At 52.5% G+C, this 19,398-nt stretch overlaps 2 protein-coding genes across 6 annotated transcripts in view; one reads left to right on the plus strand and one right to left on the minus strand.

Moving 5' to 3' along the window:
- The window catches only part of MRTFA (myocardin related transcription factor A), a 48,195-nt gene extending 39,189 nt beyond the window's left edge, over positions 1-9,006 (plus strand). The window contains exons 10-14 of the mRNA XM_059473391.1: positions 98-1,192; positions 2,281-2,400; positions 4,152-4,328; positions 4,710-4,770; positions 5,206-9,006. Of these exons, the coding sequence (XP_059329374.1) occupies positions 98-1,192; positions 2,281-2,400; positions 4,152-4,328; positions 4,710-4,770; positions 5,206-5,705 (1,953 nt within the window). The 3' untranslated portion in view covers positions 5,706-9,006. The remainder of the gene's footprint in view (positions 1-97; positions 1,193-2,280; positions 2,401-4,151; positions 4,329-4,709; positions 4,771-5,205) is intronic.
- Positions 9,007-9,796: 790 nt separating this feature from the next.
- The window catches only part of SGSM3 (small G protein signaling modulator 3), a 30,567-nt gene continuing 20,965 nt past the window's right edge, over positions 9,797-19,398 (minus strand). For all 5 annotated transcript variants that reach the window (XM_059473392.1, XM_059473396.1, XM_059473395.1 and 2 more), the window contains 11 exons: positions 16,900-17,027; positions 16,442-16,597; positions 15,887-15,941; positions 15,461-15,510; positions 14,111-14,263; positions 13,945-14,015; positions 13,592-13,640; positions 13,299-13,384; positions 12,820-12,942; positions 11,371-11,431; positions 9,797-10,959 (listed from right to left, as the gene is read on the minus strand). In XM_059473392.1, the coding sequence (XP_059329375.1) occupies positions 10,876-10,959; positions 11,371-11,431; positions 12,820-12,942; positions 13,299-13,384; positions 13,592-13,640; positions 13,945-14,015; positions 14,111-14,263; positions 15,461-15,510; positions 15,887-15,941; positions 16,442-16,597; positions 16,900-17,027 (1,016 nt within the window). In that variant the 3' untranslated portion in view covers positions 9,797-10,875. The remainder of the gene's footprint in view (positions 10,960-11,370; positions 11,432-12,819; positions 12,943-13,298; positions 13,385-13,591; positions 13,641-13,944; positions 14,016-14,110; positions 14,264-15,460; positions 15,511-15,886; positions 15,942-16,441; positions 16,598-16,899; positions 17,028-19,398) is intronic.

The raw sequence follows: 19,398 nt of genomic DNA on the forward strand, positions 1-19,398 counted from the left end.
TGGGCAGTACTGAATGATGTTGCTGCTGATATCTAACTGATAGTTGTTCAGTTAGGAGCTCTCTTAATATTGCCCTCTTTCCCCCCCCCCTTACCAGGTAGCAGAGCTGAAGCAGGAGCTAAAGCTGAGGGCCTTGCCTGTCTCGGGCACAAAGACGGACCTGATTGAGCGTCTCCGAGCTTACCAAGAGCAGAACGGTGCAGGCGGCCAAACAACCCCCACTCCCAAGCCCAGCACAGCAGCCGTCCTCCCTAAAGCTGCTGAGGTGGTGGTGGCCTTCCCAACTGCCCGGCTGAGCACAGGGCCAGCCCTGGTCACCACTGGCATTGCACCAGCAGAAGTAGTTGTGGCCACAGTTACTGGTGGTGGCGTGATGAAGTTTGGGAGCACAGGCTCAACTCCTCCTGTTTCTCCAACTCCTTCTGAGCGCTCGCAAATGAGTACGGGGGATGAAAACTCGGGCACTGGAGATACCTTTGGAGAGATGGTGACTTCACCTCTGACCCAGCTCACCTTGCAGACATCTCCAGTGCAGTTCTTGGTGAAGGAAGAAAGCTCCAAGTCCGCTTCCTGCAGCACAAATGTGGCACCCAAGTCAGAGTGGTGTGGTGCTGGTAACAGCAGAGATGCAGAAGTTAGGGACAAAGACCAAATGCTGCAGGAGAAGGACAAGCAGATCGAGGAACTCACCCGCATGCTGAAACAGAAGCAGCAGCTGGTGGAGATGCTTAGGCTGCAGCTGGAGCAGGAGAAGCGCTCCCAGCAGTCCCAGCCAGCCCCAGCAGCCACGGGAGAAGGAACAGCCCTCGCCTCCAAGCCAGGAGCATTTGGCGCCCAGGTCAAGAGTGAAAACGGTTTCCTGAGTTGCCAGTGTGCAAAGCAATCCAGTGGCCAAACAGAGCAGTTCAGCCCTGCACCAAGCACTAGCCAAATGGACACTTCCAACCCAAGCGCAGTGCCAAAGAAAGCCGTGCTGGTGAAGCAGGAGGAGGCAGAGCCGCCGTGCCAGTCCCACAGCCCGCAGCTTATCCTTGGCCAGCAAGGGAGCGCCCTCGTCAAGGGCACCCCTCCCCCCACCCTCATCACTGACTCCACAGGGACCCACATTGTCCTCACCGTGACCAAGCAGAGCGCCGAGAGGCAGGGCCTCTCTCCCCATGGGATGGCAGGGAGCAGCTGCCCACCCCTGCAGGTAGGTAGGGGTCAGATCCCATCTGAGGTTGGGTTCCTCTCTCCTCGTCCCACTCAGGTCACCATAGGATGGCCTCAGGGGTGGAAATTCAGTAAATACTGAAAGGGCTGAGTTGCTCACTGCAGTGGTTGGTAGATCATGGCTTTGTAAAACAGAGCAGTGTAAGCAGATCTTTGGCAAAAAGACTGGGATTTGACTATGATGAGCTGTGTACGGCAATGCACGATTGGCTCCGTGCATCACAGGCTGTTCAGCATTCTTCCAAACACATGGTTCTGCCTTTTGTCAGGCAGGACCTTGGGCTTGGACTATAAGGGTTTGTTGCCACAGTTCACTGTTTTTTAACAACTATGCCTGTGGTAGTAAAATGAGCAGAGTGTATTTCACCTCTTGTCCTTAACTGTAGAGATCGTAGTTGGAGTGATAGATGGGTCATCTTATCTACCAAGAGGTGAAATCAGACCCTGGGAGCAGACTGCTTTTTGGCTGCTCTTTGTTTTAATGCATGTCAGTATTTCAGTGTTAACAGAGTCTTTCATCAGAGATGATTTACGAATCCCCTGCTGGCATGAGCTCAGCACTTAACAGAAGTGTTCCGAGTGTTCCTTCCAGGAAGGAATAAATATGCCCAAGTTTGATGGCATAAGTCAAACCTCAGCACCTTCCATGACATCAAGGATAATTTTCATTCTCTGCCGATACATTTCTTGCACTTTCTGCAGAGCAAGTGGCAGTGTCTGCCATTAGTTACAGGCACGGAGCAGGCTATGTTTGCTGCATAGCAGGTGAGATGTCGGCAGCGAGAACCTCACCTGAGCTCCACCACTGCTCCACAAGGGCACAGCTCCTGTCAGGTCTGGCAGTCCTTGAGGCGTGTCATGGGTAGCCCAGGGATTTAGGCTGGTACTACCTCCTCCCTTAGGACTCTCAATTGCATCTGATCTGATTTCTCTGCTCAGGGAAAGAGAAGGATGGAATTTAATAAAGAGTGGGGAAAAAACAAACTTATAAATCCTGTAAGAAGCCTAAGCCCTGTGTCAGTGTCATGTCTGGGGAATAACCTGTTATGGATACCCTTTTCTTTCCAGAGCGTACAATCATCACCCGCTAAAACTTCCAGCCAACTGCCGTGTCAGGTACCTGCAAACACCCCTCAGCAGCCCACACAGCAGCAGCAGCAGCAGCCCAGAGGACCAAACCAATCTAAGGTAGCTCACTGCCTGCTCCCTTTTCTCCCTTGGTTTTCTTTGCCTGCTGCCAGCGTTTGTAGCCACAGGCAGTGGGTGCAAATGTACCACATTCCAGTGGGTGTTGTCTGTGGAGTAAAAACAGCGAGGGGCTGGAGTGGGCAGCCTTGATTCACAGGAGTGTTCCAGATTCTTGAAGGACTGCTGCTGAACAGAAGAGGTGGCTGCTGCATGGAGAGAGGGTGGTGTGGACGGTGCGGCTGCTGCTGTGAGCTCGGAGGGGTAGAAGGGCTGTGACCTTTTAGTCTCTGCTACTGCTGAGCATGCTGTCATTTCCATTCTCCTGCCCTGAGCATGCCAGTTAATCACCACTTTGTGAAGTGTTATACTGCTTCAGGAAAGAGAGCACCTCTGCCTTTAACCCTCTCCAGGTGCTGGCTGTAAAGAGGCTATGCTGTACATCTCAACCCTTTCTAGCCTGCTTAGCTGTCTCTCTTAACTGTAATTAAGATAAGGTACACAAAGATGATTTAAGAGTTTTTAAGAACTTGGAGGATCATTTCTGAGTCAGTTCCTGGAAAGGGTATGAAGACAGAAGTGATTTCTAGCATATTTAGAGTGAGAAATGTACTTTGCAAAGGGTCAGTGCTTTGGTTTGCTTTGAGACCTTGGAGAAAGTGGAGAAGGTAAATAAAGGCAACTTTTTCCTTGGAGTTCCTTAGCCTTTGTGCTGCAGAGGTGTCTGTACTGACTTTTCCAATCCTTTTGCCTCCCTGTGGGGTCAGAAGCCAGGTCACAGGGCAGCTGGCCTACACCAAGTTGTCTTTCTCAGCACCTCCAAACCTGCAGCTTTTCTTTCCCAATGGTTTCCATAAGCAGTTGCTGAGAATTGGTACTTCTGGTAAAACCAGCCCACCCAGTGTGTCAAAAAAGGTGCCCTCCCAGCACATCACACGCCCTGTGCCATGGTTTCCAGCCCTTCTCAGGAAGAGTGGACCCCAGCAGAGCTGCTCTGGGGTCGCTCCTCTACCTGTGGGTCACAGAACAGATGAGCAGCTTTCCAGAGAAAACAGGATAGGCAAAGGCATCAATATGTACATGTGTTGGAAGTGGCATTCAGCTGCTGCCCAGGGTTTGCTGCTCTGGGGGAGCAAGTGTGGGTCATGCAGAGCTGCTGTAGAGAGAAAGGCCTGATCCTCCTTCCTATGGGCAGTTATGTGCTGATTCATCTGGTAAAGCTGAGTCATGAGCACCACTTCCTGCAACACTTGGGGTTTCCTTTGGAGCTCTGGTGCTGCTGAGGGCTCTGGTGCTCTCCACCCACCAGCAGGCTGTGAAACTTGTTGCTAAGTGAAGCTGGCTTGTGACTCCAAAGCAGGCACTGTAGAGGGAGGTGGGTAGGCCCTGGATATATTGCACAGAGTAGGCTGAGCACACAAGGGAAATGCCCTTTCCCTCCAAAGTGCTGCAGGAATCCCCTGCTTGGATAGATGAGGCTCTCCCCGTCCAGGAGAAACGAGGAGGTGGTTTGTGGTGTGGCTGCTTTAGCATTGGAAAAATCAACTAAAGATTTCCAGCTGTGAGTCGAGGGGAAATTTGTCTTCTTCCCCTGCAGTCAGGGGAGGCAGGCTGCTGTGGGCAGAGCAGTGCAGACTGCTGTGCAGTGCTCCCAGGGAGAGGTGATGGTCTCTCAAAGCAGCTGTGAGACAGGAGTTAATGTAGACTTTTCCCTGATTTGCATTCATTCCCTCTTCTGCCTTCATTCTAAACAGTCCTCATCACAGCCTGGCTCTCCTGCTGCGCCTTCTCCCTCCCAGATGGACCTGGAGCAGCAGCAGCACACGCCGCTTTTTGGAACTCCTCCACCTCCTCTTCCGGTTCCCTCGGTCCCAGTGAAAGAGCCACCACCAGGCTATGAAGACGCCATGAAGCAACAGCCAAAGGCCCAGGTGAGAGCTGTTGCTCTCCCTGGTTTCCTTGGAGAGCAGAGGAAAGGTTGCCATTGTGAATTTACTTAGTTTCTTGATGTGAGCCAGTGGTGGGGAATGGAGACACAACTGCACCTTTCTCATTGAACTTCCTCTGGAGGGTTTGGGCTGAACCCAGGTAAAAAATCCCAAGCCATTCACTGCTGTTGCTGACCATACTTTCCAAGCCAGTTACAGCCTGGGTTACAGAGGTTACATGGTGCCATGCCATGGTGTGCTCACTCTTGCTAAAAAACAGCTGCATCCCTGGGGCAAGGGAGGAGAGCCAGCAGCCGAGGGTGTTGCTGGAGGTGGAAGTTCCCCTGGTGAATAGGAAGCTAATCCTGCACTTGCTCTCTCCAGGAGAACGGCTGTTCCAGCCAGCAGATGGACGACCTGTTTGATATCCTCATCGAAAGTGGAGGTGAGGAGACAAAGCCAGCATTTCCCACCGTCCCTGGGTCTGAGTCTGGGGATTGCAGAGCACCGAGGGGAGAGTCTCTTATAGCCTCGCTCTTCTCCAGTGTCCCTTGCAGGGCCTTTAGCACTGGCAGCAGTCATTAAGGCACTGAGGGAGATGTCAGTCAGGCCTTAATATGATTCTGTGATTCTTGATAGCTCTGCTGCATCAGAGTCAGGCACATCACTTCTGAGATACTGGACAGAGATGGGATTTTGGGGAGGTGGGCTGAAAACTCCCCATAGTGAGGCAAGCACAGGCACGGGGATGTTTCCTCATCCCAGCTGGTGGTCAGTGACAGCTTAGTCTGGGGGGTGTCTGTAGCCCTGGTGGGTGGGAGGGATCCTTCTGGTGTTCAGCCAGACTTTTCCTCACCTGGGCTGTTTGTTCCCTCTCTAGAGATTTCTGCTGACTTCAAGGATCAGTCGTCCCCAGCTGGGAAAGAGGCGCCCGTGGCCCCGGCGTGTTCCCCGGCACCCAGCAGCCAGCACTCATCGGAGCTGGCGGTGCCGGTGTCCCTGGGGCAGCCGGTGCTGCCGGGCCGCCTGGAGGACTTCCTGGAGAGCAGCACGGGCCTCCCGCTGCTGACGGCGGGCCACGACGGGCCGGAGCCCCTGTCCCTCATCGATGACCTCCACAGTGAGATGCTGAGCAGCTCGGCCATCCTGGACCACCCGCCTTCACCCATGGACACCTCGGAATTGCACTTTGCTCATGAGCCGTCTGGGGGCATAGCCCTGGATCTGGCTGAGGCTAACTTGGACAGCATGGACTGGCTGGAGCTGCCAGGGGGTTCTGTCATGAGCCTGGCTCCCCTGAGCACCACGGCTCCCAGCCTCTTTTCCACAGACTTTCTTGATGGACACGATCTGCAGCTGCACTGGGATTCTTGCTTGTAATTCTGTGAGCAGAGACTGAAGGGAACGGGAGTGGGAGGGCACAGGCATGCAGAGGGAAGAGGCCAGTCAACCAAAAAAAAAAGAAAAAGAAAGAGCTCCTAGTATTTGTACTCCTCCCCTAACAGTGTCCTTCCTGCGTGAAGCCAGCAGTGGGCCGGGCCAGGACAGGGAGATCGGCTGCTGGGGTGGGAGGGGAAAGGGGCAGGAGGAGCTGTGGAGCTGGTGGCCTCCTGCCCACTCCACACAGCTTGGCCCAGCTGGGGTGAGAGCAGAGCCAGCAGCCCCTGTTCCTCCAGGCAGGAGCAATGGCAGCACATTGTTCCCTCACGCGGGACAGAGCATGACTGGGCCTGAGCTGTTTCCAGAAGCAGCGCTCTGCGCCTTCCTGGGATTGGCAGATAGAGGGGGGTTGTGCTGCCCCAGCACGGTTGGTCTTAACGGTTGTGGGAATGGATTCTACCTCTGGAGCAGGACACAAAGGCAGGAGGGCTGGCTGGGGCCCAGAGCAGCTGCCCTCTGCACCACCTGCCATCTCTCAGGGGAGGGTCTGATCTGCCGCAGGGCTGGGAGGAGCTGGGCAGAACAGGCACCTTCTCTAAATGTAGCCAAAGGGAACCAGGGCTCCCCACCAACCTGCTAATGTCTAAGCTGGTTTCCCAAATAGTGCTGAGCTTGGCAGAGGCCTGCCCGCTAGCTTCACTCACTTTGGGCTGCAAAACAGGTTTTTAAGGTGCTAAAATCAGGTCCTTATATGTTAAAATTGCTGTCAGGCACAGCCCATTGCCCCCAGCTCCCACAGCACTCGTGACATCCCAGGTGAGCAGGGCACTCAGCCTGGGCAGGGACGCGGGCAGTCAGCCTGGCGTGTCCTGGGGAGTGGGTGAGGGGCACAGCTGGCAATCAGTAACATATCATTGGGGGCCATGTGCAATCTGTCTTTGCCTTCACTGTGTTGGTGCCTCACTGTAACACGTGCCCCAGTGGGAATGGATGTTGGACCCCATAGGCAAGGAAGGGGAAGTGGGACTGCAAGAGTGGTGTTGAGTGGCACAGCACAGGTCCTGGCTCAGTGACTGTGAGGGCCCCTTGCTGGGGAGGAGCCTGAAAGCAAGTATTGGGCAGCTGACCTCTGCTCCTCCCTCCCTCCAAAGTAAATGGCTGCTTACTTTGAGCTGGTGCCCTGTGTCCCTGTAGGGCCCCAGGCTGGTGCCTTGGGACAACTGCAGGCTGAGGACTGGGTGTACAAGCCCCCAGGACCTCAGAGCCACGACAGTGCTATTCCTTGGGCAGGGCTCTGTGGTGGAGCACCAGGCCTGTGGCTCACCCTTATGCTGTTACTTTAGAATTCCTGTGTCAGTAACTCACAGCCACACTGAACAGGTGGGACGTGGCTTACGTGGATGTGGCCACCTCACCACAAGGCTGTCCCTGCTTTGGCCCTGAGCTGGGTCCAGGCTGCTCGTGCTGAGTGAGGTGGGGGAAGCTGTGGCTTCTGAAGTCATCCAGACTGAGGTACTGACCTGCTCAGGCAATGGAAGGATGAACTGCCATCCTTCTCAGTATCTCCTTGAGGATGCTGTTCCCACCTTTCCCCCACGGTGGGCTGCAGAGCTTCCTGCTGGGGAGCGGTAGCTGTGAGCCCCATGCTTCTTCCATGCAACTTTGGTACCTGGTCCTCTTCCCAGGGAGAGGCTGTGCCACAGGGGTGCTGGTACCTCTGCTCCATGGTGAGGCAGGTAAATGCCAACCCTGCACAATGTGCTCTCCCTCAGCCACTGAATTGGCAGCTGGGTGGGGTCATGCCTGTTTGCAGCTGGGAGATACTCCAGCTTTCCCGAGCCCTTTGCTTGTTAACTGCATGGGGAGCCACTTTCCTAATCATTAGCAGGGGGAGCCTGCTGACAGCTTCCTTTCTTTCCCCTCCTCTCTCCTCTGGCTGTGAGCTGTAAGAGAGTTGGAGCCTCTTATCTGCCTCCCTCAGTGTCCGGATTGGGGAGGACACCACTCCCCCCTCCCCCACAGGCTTTCTATTCCTCAAACTACAGTGTCACATCCTAAAAATCAGAATAAAAGAGTCTGGTGAGCACCCCCTTTATCCTCCTGAGCCCTCCCTGAATTCTTCCCTGGCACAGCCCAGGTGCTCACTGGGACCAGTAAGTACTTAGAAATCACCTTAAGAAGCTTTCACCTGCTCTGCCCAGCTTTGGGGGCAGGAGGCAAGGAGTTTCTAAGGAGGAAAGTATGGGGGGAGTGGGAGGATCTCCGAGTTGCCAGGGACAAAATGTGAGGCTGCCTGTTTGTCAGACTCAAGCAAAATCAGGTTCTTCAGCCCATAGTTGCAGTAGCCCCCACAAAAACCAGCTTTGTGATTTCTTTGGTACAAATAATTACAATTCTACAGCTATTAAATAAAGAAGGAAATTATCAATAAAGTGCAATGAGTTCCTAGAGGAAGGTGGGAGACTCCAGCTGCAGTCCTGGCCTGACCCAGCCCTGGTTCCTTGCCCTGAGCCAGGTACTCCAGTGATTGGCAGAGAAATGCCAATGCCTGATAGCAGTGTAGCCCTTCCCAGAGATTGCTGGTGGAAGGCTGAGCTCCCTTTCACTTTCACCCATCCACCATCAGGTGTGAAACTGTAGGAATTTAATGACCCTGACTTTGCCCAACATACTTGCATTGGCTGAAGAGCTTCAAGGAGCCCAGAGGATGCAGAACCATGAGCCTCATGTCCTGAGGAGCTCGGCTGACCTGTGGGAGACCCTCTGCACAAGGGGCTTCTGACAGGAGAGTGAGTGCTAACCCCATGCCTGTGGGCAGAGGGGAAGGTGGTGCCTCAGCCCTGAAAACGTTACTCTTTTCCCCAAGCAGTGCCCAGAGCAGGCTTGCCCAGTTCTCTGCTTTCTTACTATTATTTCTTTGAATAATAGTTCAATAGTTCTTTGTTGGAAGAGGTATTCCCCTGGACATACATTTTTGCACCCATTGGGAAAAACAAAGTCTGATGTTCTGCCTCTACCTTGAATGTAATCCTGAATCTTTCTGCTGTAACCACTACTTGTTTGTAATGTGTATTTGACTAGCACGCACTCTCCCTTCCACTATGCAGCCACTGGCGAGGGGCCATCAGCACCATCACAGTCAGATGGTGCTGGGGCATCGGATCCACAGCGAGTATTCAACTGGAAAAGGATAAAAGTGACAAGTTAATGGGGGAGAGAATGGATCTTTAAATTGAATTATTTTTTCAGTTACAAATATTTGAAGAAAAAAAAATTCATTTTATTAAAAAAATTCCAAACAGCCATGTTCTCAAAAACTTCTCTGCTGTGCTGGTGGGAGGGCTTGGGGCCATTCTGCCTTTTTCAGCTAAGGGTGGGTGATCCCTCTGTGTCTTCTCAAACCTGAAAAAAGCAGCTTCAGTGGTGGTGGCTCATCCTTCTCAGTTGCAGGGAGATTCCCTCAGTGTATGGAAATTACCTCCCTGCAACCAGAGGCAGGTTTTACCAGGGACAGCTAATTTGTCTCCCCCAGCCCAGCAGGCTGGTCTGGACTGCAGGTGGTGGTGAGGTGACACTGCCCCTTCTGCAGCCACATTCCAAAGGAATTACCTTCACTGAGGACACTCAAATCAGAATATATGCTGCAACTTCCACCCTCCCACAAGTTTGGACTTCTAAGCACAGCTCTCCCAAGGGCCTGTTCCCTGTTACTGTCCCACTTTGCAGCTCAGCCTACACCTGCTTTGTCCAGAGACGCTTCTGGTAGAGACAACACTGCTGTCCCCACCACCCAGCCCTTCTTTCTGCTAGCCTCTCTGCCTTTCCTAAGGGTCCTCCCTCTGCAGTGTCCCTGCAACCCATAGTTTCCAGTATTTCTGGCTTTTCTGAGGCTGTGCTGGTGGCACAGAGGCGAGGCAGGGCTGCCAAGCACAACTGGCTCTGCCCTGGCTGCTGCCTGACCTTGTGGGCTGCTCCAATGCAGGGAGCTCCCTCAGTGCCAGCACAGAAATGGGATCACCACTGTCAAATGGCAGAAAGGAAAAATTAAACCAAGTCCTGACCCTGTCAAAAAAACCCACAAAGCCCAGCACTGTCCCAAGACACAGTTTTATTTACAAACCCACCAAATAAAGTAAGAATCTAGTGTCATCCCATCAGTAGTTTGTGCTCACAGACAAGCGCTTTCAGTAGAAAGTCACAGACTCCATATCCAGAGCCACCACCACAAAGCAGCAATTCTCCACTCCTGACCCACGTCCCCGATGCCATCGCAGGGCGAGGAGGACGAGTAGGTCTCCCTGAGCCAGCTCCAACCTAAACCTTGTCCTGAGCTACAACGGTGCCAAAATATACATGTTCCTGGAGGAAATTTACAGCTTTTTGGTTAACAGTAAAAATCATCTAAAATGACAGCACGAAACACTCTTGTTTGGAGGAGAGGTGGTTTTTGTCTGCTCCCAGAGTAGACAATGACCATCCCCTAAGGCTGTTACAGTGGTAACAGGCTGGTAAATTTGGGCAACTCCTGTCAACACCCCACACCAGTGCCAGGGAGGTGGGATGAAACTGATGCCAGTTCCCCCTTCTTAGCTCCAAGTCAAAGGAACTCTGCTGTGTCCCCCAGCAGAGGGGAACCCTTGGCTGCCATGGGGAGGGGTTGTGCTCTCCCTGCTGCTGTACAGCAGTGAGTCTCTCACAGCCCAATTCCACATGGCACCAGCTCTCATGGATCAAAGCCAGCCCAAAAGGGCCATCTCTCTCCCACCGCTCCAGCCACAGACATGCTCATATCCCCACACTGCTGGCCCATGGGGCAGGGCACAATGGCTCCAGCCAGGCTGCTCCCCTGGGCACTGGGGGGGAGGCAGGGCTGAGGAAAGCAGGAGACAGGGGTGGCAGAGATGTGGAAAGCTGGAAGGGGGCACTTGGTTTTAGTAGCCAGAACATACTTGTCCCTTTGCAGCATCACCCTCAACCATCAGCCCCCTCGGGTCTGCGGCTCAGCCTCCTGGCACAGCTCCATTTGTCCCAGGAGGTTTGGCAGCCCCTGGGGGGATTTTGTCACAGATACAAGTGGGTGGGGTGGGGAAGGGCAGGGCGTGAGACATGAGGGGGTGGAAGAGATGAGTGTGGCCATCGAGAAGGTCCCCAGGATGGGGCGGGGTGGGGGTCACCCATCTATGTCCCAGCTGAAGAGATGGTGCTTCACAAGCATGTCCTGCACCCCTTCCTTCAGTGGCTTCTTCTCCTTCTCCTGCAGGATGACACAGAGACCCAGGTCAGTGCACCACACCCAGAAAAGGACAGCAAAGGAGAGGTTGTGTCTGTGGGCAGAGCCTGAGCATAGTGAGGCTCTGGCATCCAGAGCAGCTTCCTGCACCTCCCACCTCTGCACAGCTGGCACAGGGAGAGGCCTTTGGTTTGGAGAGCATCAGGGAAAGGGAGCCTGACACTTCCCTCTGCCCCAGCTGGGCAGGGCAGGCAGCCCCCTCTGCCACCACTGCCCCACAGCTCCTGCTGCAGCTGCTGGAAAGCAGCCCCATCCACAGCCTCTGGAGCTGGCTCCAGAGGAGGCAGATGAGGGGCTGAAGCACAAAGCTGGGAGAGGGAAGCAGTAAGTGAAGCCCCTGGCTGAGTGAAAGAATGAGAGATGCCACCTACTCACCTCCCTCTTTATTGGCAGCTCCCAGTCCTGAGAGAGGCTGAAAGCAAATTTGCCGAGGACTCTGCAACAAAACCAGAAGAGTGTGATGTTAAAATGGACCCCCCAGACCACACTCAAAGCCTTTGCCCACAGCTGCTGCCCCAGGCACACAAATACACTGTCTCCCCAGCTTGTCCTGGCATGCCACTAAGCCTACAAGGGTGAAATTCCTTGTTTGATGGTGTTGAAAAGACAGCAGCAGTCACTCATTCCCTCTTTGCTGGGCTTCACATCCTCCCAGGCCAGGCTGGAAGAAGGAGCCTGAAGATGTGACTCAAGTGCAGCCCCTACAGAGCCTGTGCAGCAGCACAGGGAGGCAGGGGCAGCCCCAGCTCTGGGGGACTGCAGACATGCCTGGCTGGGGGCTGCACAACTGCAGCTGGCAATGGCAGATGGCAGCTTCCTCTCCAGAAAGCAGAGCCCTTCCTGCAGCACCTCAGAGCTCTGCAGCCCCCTCCCTCTCCCTGGAGCAAGAGAAGTGGCCTGCAGCAGCAGTGCTCAGAGGGGCTGGCACAGGGCACTCCCTTGCTGGCTGGGACAAGCAGGAGGTAAGACATGAACCAGTCCCACTCGGTCCTTTGGCTGTGCCCAACTGGCACTGTCCCCATGCTGTGGGACACGGCAGCCCAGAGGTGGCAGGAACGCCCTCCCATTCAGCAGTAGGCTGAGAACACCTTGAAGGGTGCACACACAGGGCTGCTCTGGCTACAGATGCTCCCACTGGGGCCTGAGGCAAGTGGGTGGTGCACACAAAAGGCAGCTTCCACTGAAGGACAGCAGGAACCAGGCTGGAGCAGTGGTGACAGCAGGGGATTTGCCTTCCAGCTCCCTGGGACTTCACCTGGCTTTGCAGAGTGCAGGAGGGCCAGGAGCATTGATGCCCAGAGCCCCAGAGATGCGTGCCCTGGGCTCCAAGTGACTGCCTTGTGCAAGCTCAGGCACTAAAGTTGCTTTCAGCCCTCTCACCTAACCAGGGAGTCAGTGGGTGACTGGCTCCTTCCCAGCCAATGACTGTCCAACTGTCTCCCTAGGATATTCCCTGTTCCCTGCTTGGACTTGGAGTGCCTGGCAAAGGACATGGAGAGCAGTGGGGTTGAAAAGGCAGACTCTCCATCAGAGTAGGTGTACAGCAGGAGGCAGGCAAAGGCTGCCTGCTTGTCACAACAGGACCCCAGGAGCCAAGCTCTGCTCTTGGATCAGGCAGGCACAGTGCCTCACAAAGAACTGCCCAGAGATTCCCTGCTGCCTCAGCACACAGCAGGAAATCTCTATGGCTGGGATGTCTGGGCAGCCCACGCTGCAACTCACTGGAGAGGGTCCAAACCCAGCTGTAGTGAGGGCCACCTCCTGCACAGGAAGGGGAAATCTATTCCAGACACTGGCAGGGGGACATGCCATGGGGACACTCACCTCAGCTCACATTTGATCTGCACCCAGCCAGGGCTGCGCAGGAATGACCAGGGATGGAACCACTTCTCCACAGTCTGCAGGCTTGAGCACAGCACCTCCAGCCACAAGTGCAGCACCTGCTCGCTGCAACAATGGGGTATAGGCTTGTTACTCAGCTGCAGCCAGGGAAAGAAACCCCATCCCTCTGGGCTAGTCTGTTTTCAGCCCTAGCCTTGACCCCTGTCCCCAGCCCTGTGGGAACAGGATAACCCCGTAAACTCATGTGAGCCACCCCATACACCAGGATCTCCTTCTTCCAGCAAGGCATCAGGCCAGCACAACACACAAGGAACAAGTCTCTCCCAGTGGCTGCAGTGAGAGGGAGGAAAAAGCGATGCTGTGGCGTAAGACTGAAACCACTGCTGTCCTTAAGCCCACTCTGTCCCTTCCCAAGCTCTTTGCAGCCAAAATGATGAGGATACCAGGTCCAGATGACTCACTTGAGTCCAACACAGATCAGAGAACGAAGCTTCACATCCATCTGTGCATGTGCAGCATCGTGTGTCATGTTCACAGCCTGAACCGCCTACAGGGAGGGAAGGTGTGGTTACTGCTGGGCAGCCACTTCAGCAACACAGCCAAATGCTGCCCACCCCCACCAGTGCCCCCTGCTACCACCAGAGGGGCTAAGAGAAGGTCTGGGAGACTCTGGAGCATCTCCCTCCAACAGTCTCCACAGGAAACATCCCCAAAGTAGGAGCTGGGCTCTGGCTGGGCTTGGGGCAGCACTCACCCGGTAAAGCAGCTCCTCTGGAGTGAGGACTTTGCCATCTTCATCAAGCCTGTAAAGATCACAGCAGAGACCCAGCTAGCTCCAGTCACCCTGAGCAGGCCTTTCCTGCTTCATACCCCAACAGCTCTCATGCTACTGCTGAGCCCAGGGGTGCCCCGCAGCCATGAGAGCCAGATACAGACCCAGAATCAAACACAGGGGCCCAGGGGAGAGGACAAGAGCCACTGCCAGCCCAGGTCAGCACAGGCACAGCCTGCTGACACCACACGCACAGGAGAATGGGGCAGACCACAAGCCCTGCCAAGGTGCAGAGCAGCATCAGTTTGATGAGCATGGAGGAGCAGGGCACAGACCTGTAAGTCTTGCAGAGCACAAGGCGAGAATACACAGAGTCAAAGTCCCGTTCCACTTCCCGGCTTGCAGCCTGGAGGGGCAGAGGGACACTCAGCACACCTGCCCTAAACCCACCACCTCAGCCCACTGGCAGCACTGCCCCACGAAATAACTGGGACATCTCACCTCTTCAATGAACAGCCAAGGGTGGCAGGCACCCCCCAGCAGAGATGGCTTCTTCAATCCATGTTCAAATATGGACTTCAAGGCTGGACAGAGTGTGCCTCGCACTAAGTCTGTCACTCCCTCTGTGACAGAGTCATCTCCAGCGATGGAGTACTGAGGAACAGGGAGAGCCAGCTCTCAGGGGGCAGAGCATGGAGGTGATCCACTCACACCTCTGCACAGACCAATTCCACACCCAGGTGCCTGCCAGAACCCCCTCCCAGAACCCCCTCCCCACCTCTTCTACCTGTCATGCTCTTGCATAAGGCCCCATGTTCTGTGCTACTGCAGGGGATCTCCTGAGACTTTTGTGTTCAGGTGGTGCCCAGGAGACCCCACAAGTGACCCCAGCACCAGCCCGGCAGCATTCAGCACCCAGGAATGAGATGGTGTGATGCTGACTGAGCTAAGGTGTGGAGAGGGAACTTGCACTGAGGTCTCTGGGACTCCGTAGACTGCTCAAAGTCAAGACAAACAGAACCAAATAGGAATTTCCAGGTCAGGGGGAACACCACTTTGAGGTGTCACCCTGACAGTCTCCTAACACCCCCATAAGTGAGATGCTTTCTGTTTCCACAGTTAGGAGCAGAAACCCTCAGCAGTGTGGAACATTTCTGTGCACAGAGAGGTGATCTGCATCTAAGGAGCCCTGAGAGAGGGGGAAGGAAGTGATAGGTCAATACTGACATCTCTCTGGGGGCTTGGGTCAGCCTTTCAGCTCTTCCTCACTCCCCAAATGCTGAGAAGAGAGAGAACCAGGCCTTCTCCACTTCCCCTGAAAACTGCTGAGGTCAACAGCTGCTGATGTTTATCTCATGCACACTACCTGAATCTTGAGGACATATTGAAGTATCTGCTATAGATAAGTGCCATCCTATCACTGCCAGCTGTAAGAGGAACTAAGACAGATTGTCCCCTTGGGCACAACTGCTTGGGAAGAATTTACTGTCATGGTCACAAAGCATGAGCAGGATCCATAGGTACAGCCTCAAAGGAGTAAAAGAACACAGGCAGCTGGGAGCAGACAGAAACACTGCCCTGCTTCCTCATCTCTAGGGTCCTTGCAAGCCCAGGCATCTCACACAGGTGCCTTGGCAGCCCTCTGGGGCCCTCACTCTCCACTTGGAATTTGGGTAAACAGGTTTAGGAAGATAAGCTGCCTGATCACATCACAAAGCACTCAGAGGCCAGAGAAAGCAAACAGACTGAAAGAGGGAAATCTATGGCTCTTTTCAACTGTGGTTTTTTAGTTATGACATAACCCTTTTTTTTAACTGTAAAGTTTTTTGTAATTGTGGGGTTTTTAAATACCTCTTTACTCCGCTCATCCAAGATCTCCACAAATTTTGCAGGAAACCAACCTACAAAGAGTGAACAAAGAGATGAGCCTGACAAAGATACTGAGAAATCCTTACACAAAGCCCAGTGGGAGCTGAGAAAAAAATCAGAGTTCATAGGGCCTACCACCAAAGAAAGAAGCAAGCTGCCTCAAAAATCACAATAACTAAGGCAGCTGCACAATAAAGCCACTTGCAGGACACTGCCCACATGCAGCAGTGGTGACATGCCCCCAACCACCCCAAGTGACCAGGTCACTGCTGCATGACTGCTCTCATACGTTTCCTCTGCCCCTGGCAGATACTCTGGGGACCTGGTGGAGCCTTTGGTGCTGTTGTAGATGAATGGCTGCTCTGCATCTGGCCCCACTCTCCTCAGTGCAACCCATCCTGTTCTCACCTCTCAGTCCATTCAGCTCTCCCACCCAACAGTGCTCATCCTTCTGGGAAATTATCTGAAAAAGAGGGAGTGGAAAATAGCAGTTGAAGAGGCTGCGGTGGCAGGAGGGGTACAGCTGTCTGACTGTGTGTCCACAATGAGGAACTGCTTTGCCAATGTTCTCTTCTCACATAGTCCAGGGCCTTTAAGGGCACAAAGCTACTGCAAACATCCTCTTCTCCCCAGTTTTAGATGGGATGCTCACAGTTAAATACAAATGGATGCTTTTACAATTCGGTGTGCAGTGTTAAACTGGGACTTGGGTTGGACCAAATCCACCTTTTGCACAGCGGTACAGCAGCCAGGAAAGGGACTTTGTGGTGGCAGCCAGAATGACCCACAGGACAACACTCACAGGAACACACTGCCTCATTCCCAGGCAGTCCCTAGGAGCACCAGATGCCTCTCCTGGGCTCCTAACTGGGCTCTGAGCTCATCTCCTCCTTCCTTTCCCTGCAGGAGAGGTAGCAGAGCATCCCAAACAAGCTGGCTGTGCCTGTGCCCAGGCTGACACACCGTGATGATGTCGTTCTTGCGGAAGCCCAGCTCGTCGTCGTCGTGGCGCTCAAAATCCAGCAGTGCCTTGGCTCGGCGGCGCCGGTTGCGCGAACACGCCACGTAGTTCTCGTGGTCCCGCTGGTGGCTCTCCATGCTGTAGTCTGGGGTCAGATCCTAGCAGGCACACACAGGAGAGCAGAGAGGAATCAAAGCCCACAGGTGACTCACAACTGTCTGCCAAAGCTTGCCTGCCCCTGTTCCCAAACCTTTTCCAGCTCCTAGACAAGCAGACAACCTCTCAGCACAGCCCTCCACCACAAATGGATTAAGCAAGCCTCACCCTCCAGCCATTACACCTGGCATGTTCTTTCTCAAGCCCACATTTCAAGAGCATTTGAACAGCCCTGTCGCGTGTTGAACACTCAAAACCCATGCCTAGAGCACACAGCTGTGCAGATCCAGCTGTTTCCACTCACAATGATGCAGTTCTTGGGATCCACACACTGGAAGTGCCGTGCCACCTGGAGAATGGCCTCACGCAGGTCAGCCACCAGCTCTGTCTGCTTGATGTTCTTGGCTTTCAGTGCCTCCAGATCATCATCCCCTGGTGGAGCCCATGCAGCCAGAGGGAAGACAAGGGAAGTAAAGCAAGTACATGGTATTAATTTTTTTGTTACTGTTAGAAATTCCTGGTTCTGAAGAAACCAAAAAAGCCTCACATCAGCAGTACCTAAACTAAGGCAGGCACTTACACCCAATCTATTCAATAATGTGAATAGTACATACCAATTTGACTGCATCAAATTTTAAGGAGATGATACTTCAAAAACTGTGGAGAGAGTCCCTGTAAGATCTATGTGTTGGATAAGTGGGTCCCAGCTATTCTAAATGAGCTACAGCTGCGAAGTCCTCAGTTGGGCAGCAGCTGTAGCTCGTGAAGGCAACTGGGATAAAAGGGGTGGGCCGAGAGCCTAGGAGGAGCCCCTGTGAAGCCATGAGGAACTGCACAGCAGGGAAGAGCTGCATGGGAGAAAACCAGCTAGAAGGTATGGGCTTTAAGAATGTCATAACAAGAGGATGGGACTCTAGAAATATGAAATACAATAAGATAACAACAACAATTGGTGACCCCGACGTGATGGAGGTATGCAGCCTGAAGAGCTGTGGAGAGTAGGACAGCCTGAGAGCTGTAGCAGCCTGAAGAGCTGTGGAAAATTGTGTGTATTGTACTTGTGTGGTGTATGGGGCCTTTGAGTCTTGGGATAAAACATGTATTGTAAAATGTAGTGAGAGTCCTATGTATTATTGGATAAGTGGGTCCTAGTTGCTCTAAATGAGCCACAGCTGTGAAGTCCTTAGTTGGGCAGCAGCTGTGGCTTGCAAGATAACTGGGATAAAAGGGGTGGGTCGAGAGCCAAGGAGAAGCCCCTGTGAAGCCATGAGGAACTGCACAGCAGAGAAGAGCTGCATGGTAGAAAACCAGCTAGAAGGTATGGACTTTAAGAATGTCATAACAAGAGGATGGGACTCTAGAAATATGAAATACAATAAGATAACAACAACAAAAAATTGCATATGGAACTGGAATATGTCATCTTTGATCTGTCTGGGAAATTCAGCATACCAAGGTACTACTTTAGAGAAGTGCCTATAATATACAGTCAGCTGAAAGGTGGGACACAAGACTGGGGAACTTGCAATAATTCCCTTCAACTGAAATTCTCTTGAATCTGAATCAGGTTTTGGTTGAATTACTTCTGATATTTGTATAACTCACAGGCTGAGAGCACATTCTCCACTGAGTCTTGGAAAAGATCTGAAAAACCAAGACAGCCCACTTTCCTGGGCCAGTCATGAAGTCAGAGCCACAAGAGACCTCAAACTCCTTAAGAGCCGGATTTCAAATGTTTGGGCTGTACAGAAATGGTCATGAGCCCAAAGTAAAAGTTACCAAAGCATCTTTTAACTATCACTAATCCCCCTAGGAGTTTTGACAGCCTATGTCTATTACCTTATGCAGAAAGATACCTGATGAGATGGATTCTTTAGACACTTAATGTATCTAAATGCCTTAAACACTGGGTATATGATGTTTGGGAACAATGAAACATTTGCTTATTTTTCTAAAAAATAATTTTGTATTAAATCCAAAGTGCACTTTCATATATCTATTGCTCCCTCTATAATATACTGAAGATGTGGTAGCTTGATTAACAAAATTAACATTTACACTGATATTTTTTCACTGATTTCCAATGTTTGTACAAACACAGCTTTTATTCAGGAGCCAAGTAAACCATTGGCTAGCAAATCAGTACTCTGCTTATCTTCTAGCAGCATTATAGAAAACCATATGAATAAAGCATGGCCTGAGTTACAACTGCTGCAACAGCTATATACACATTAAGCTTCTGCTAATTGAAAACTGATTAAGAGTATCTCTTTAATCATGTGATCCTAATAAAAAAACCCCAAACTACAGAAACATCAATAAAAGCACAAAATTAGGTATAAAATCATTTTTATAATTGTTTTCTATTTGCTACATTAAATTATTTGAGAGACATCAGATACACAGAGCTTAAGAGAAAACTGAACTTTGCTTCTAAACTAGAAAAATTGTGGGGCGCAGTTACTCCCAGTCCAAGCAATAAAAAAAATAACAAAATCTCCTCCTCTGTATCCAGGGGTAGGTACAGAGCATGCCAGAATTCTCACTATTCAGAGATGCAGAGACTGAAAATAGATAGGTGAGCACAGACGTCGGGGGTTTCCAGAAATTTCATGCTGCTAAAATAAAACGAGACTAGAGAAGAAACCAAACCACAGCTACACTAGCTCTGTGGGCTGCTCTCATTTACATAGACCATTGATTCTTTCTGTCATCTCTCAGTCCCATCTGGCCAAAACACTGTGCTCTTCCCTCTGTACTCAGATCAACCCTAGCCAAACACGAGCAGGAAATGTGGGGAATC

The sequence above is a fragment of the Ammospiza nelsoni genome, chromosome 5 (assembly GCF_027579445.1).
Source record: "Ammospiza nelsoni isolate bAmmNel1 chromosome 5, bAmmNel1.pri, whole genome shotgun sequence".
Taxonomy (NCBI): Eukaryota; Metazoa; Chordata; class Aves; order Passeriformes; family Passerellidae; genus Ammospiza; species Ammospiza nelsoni.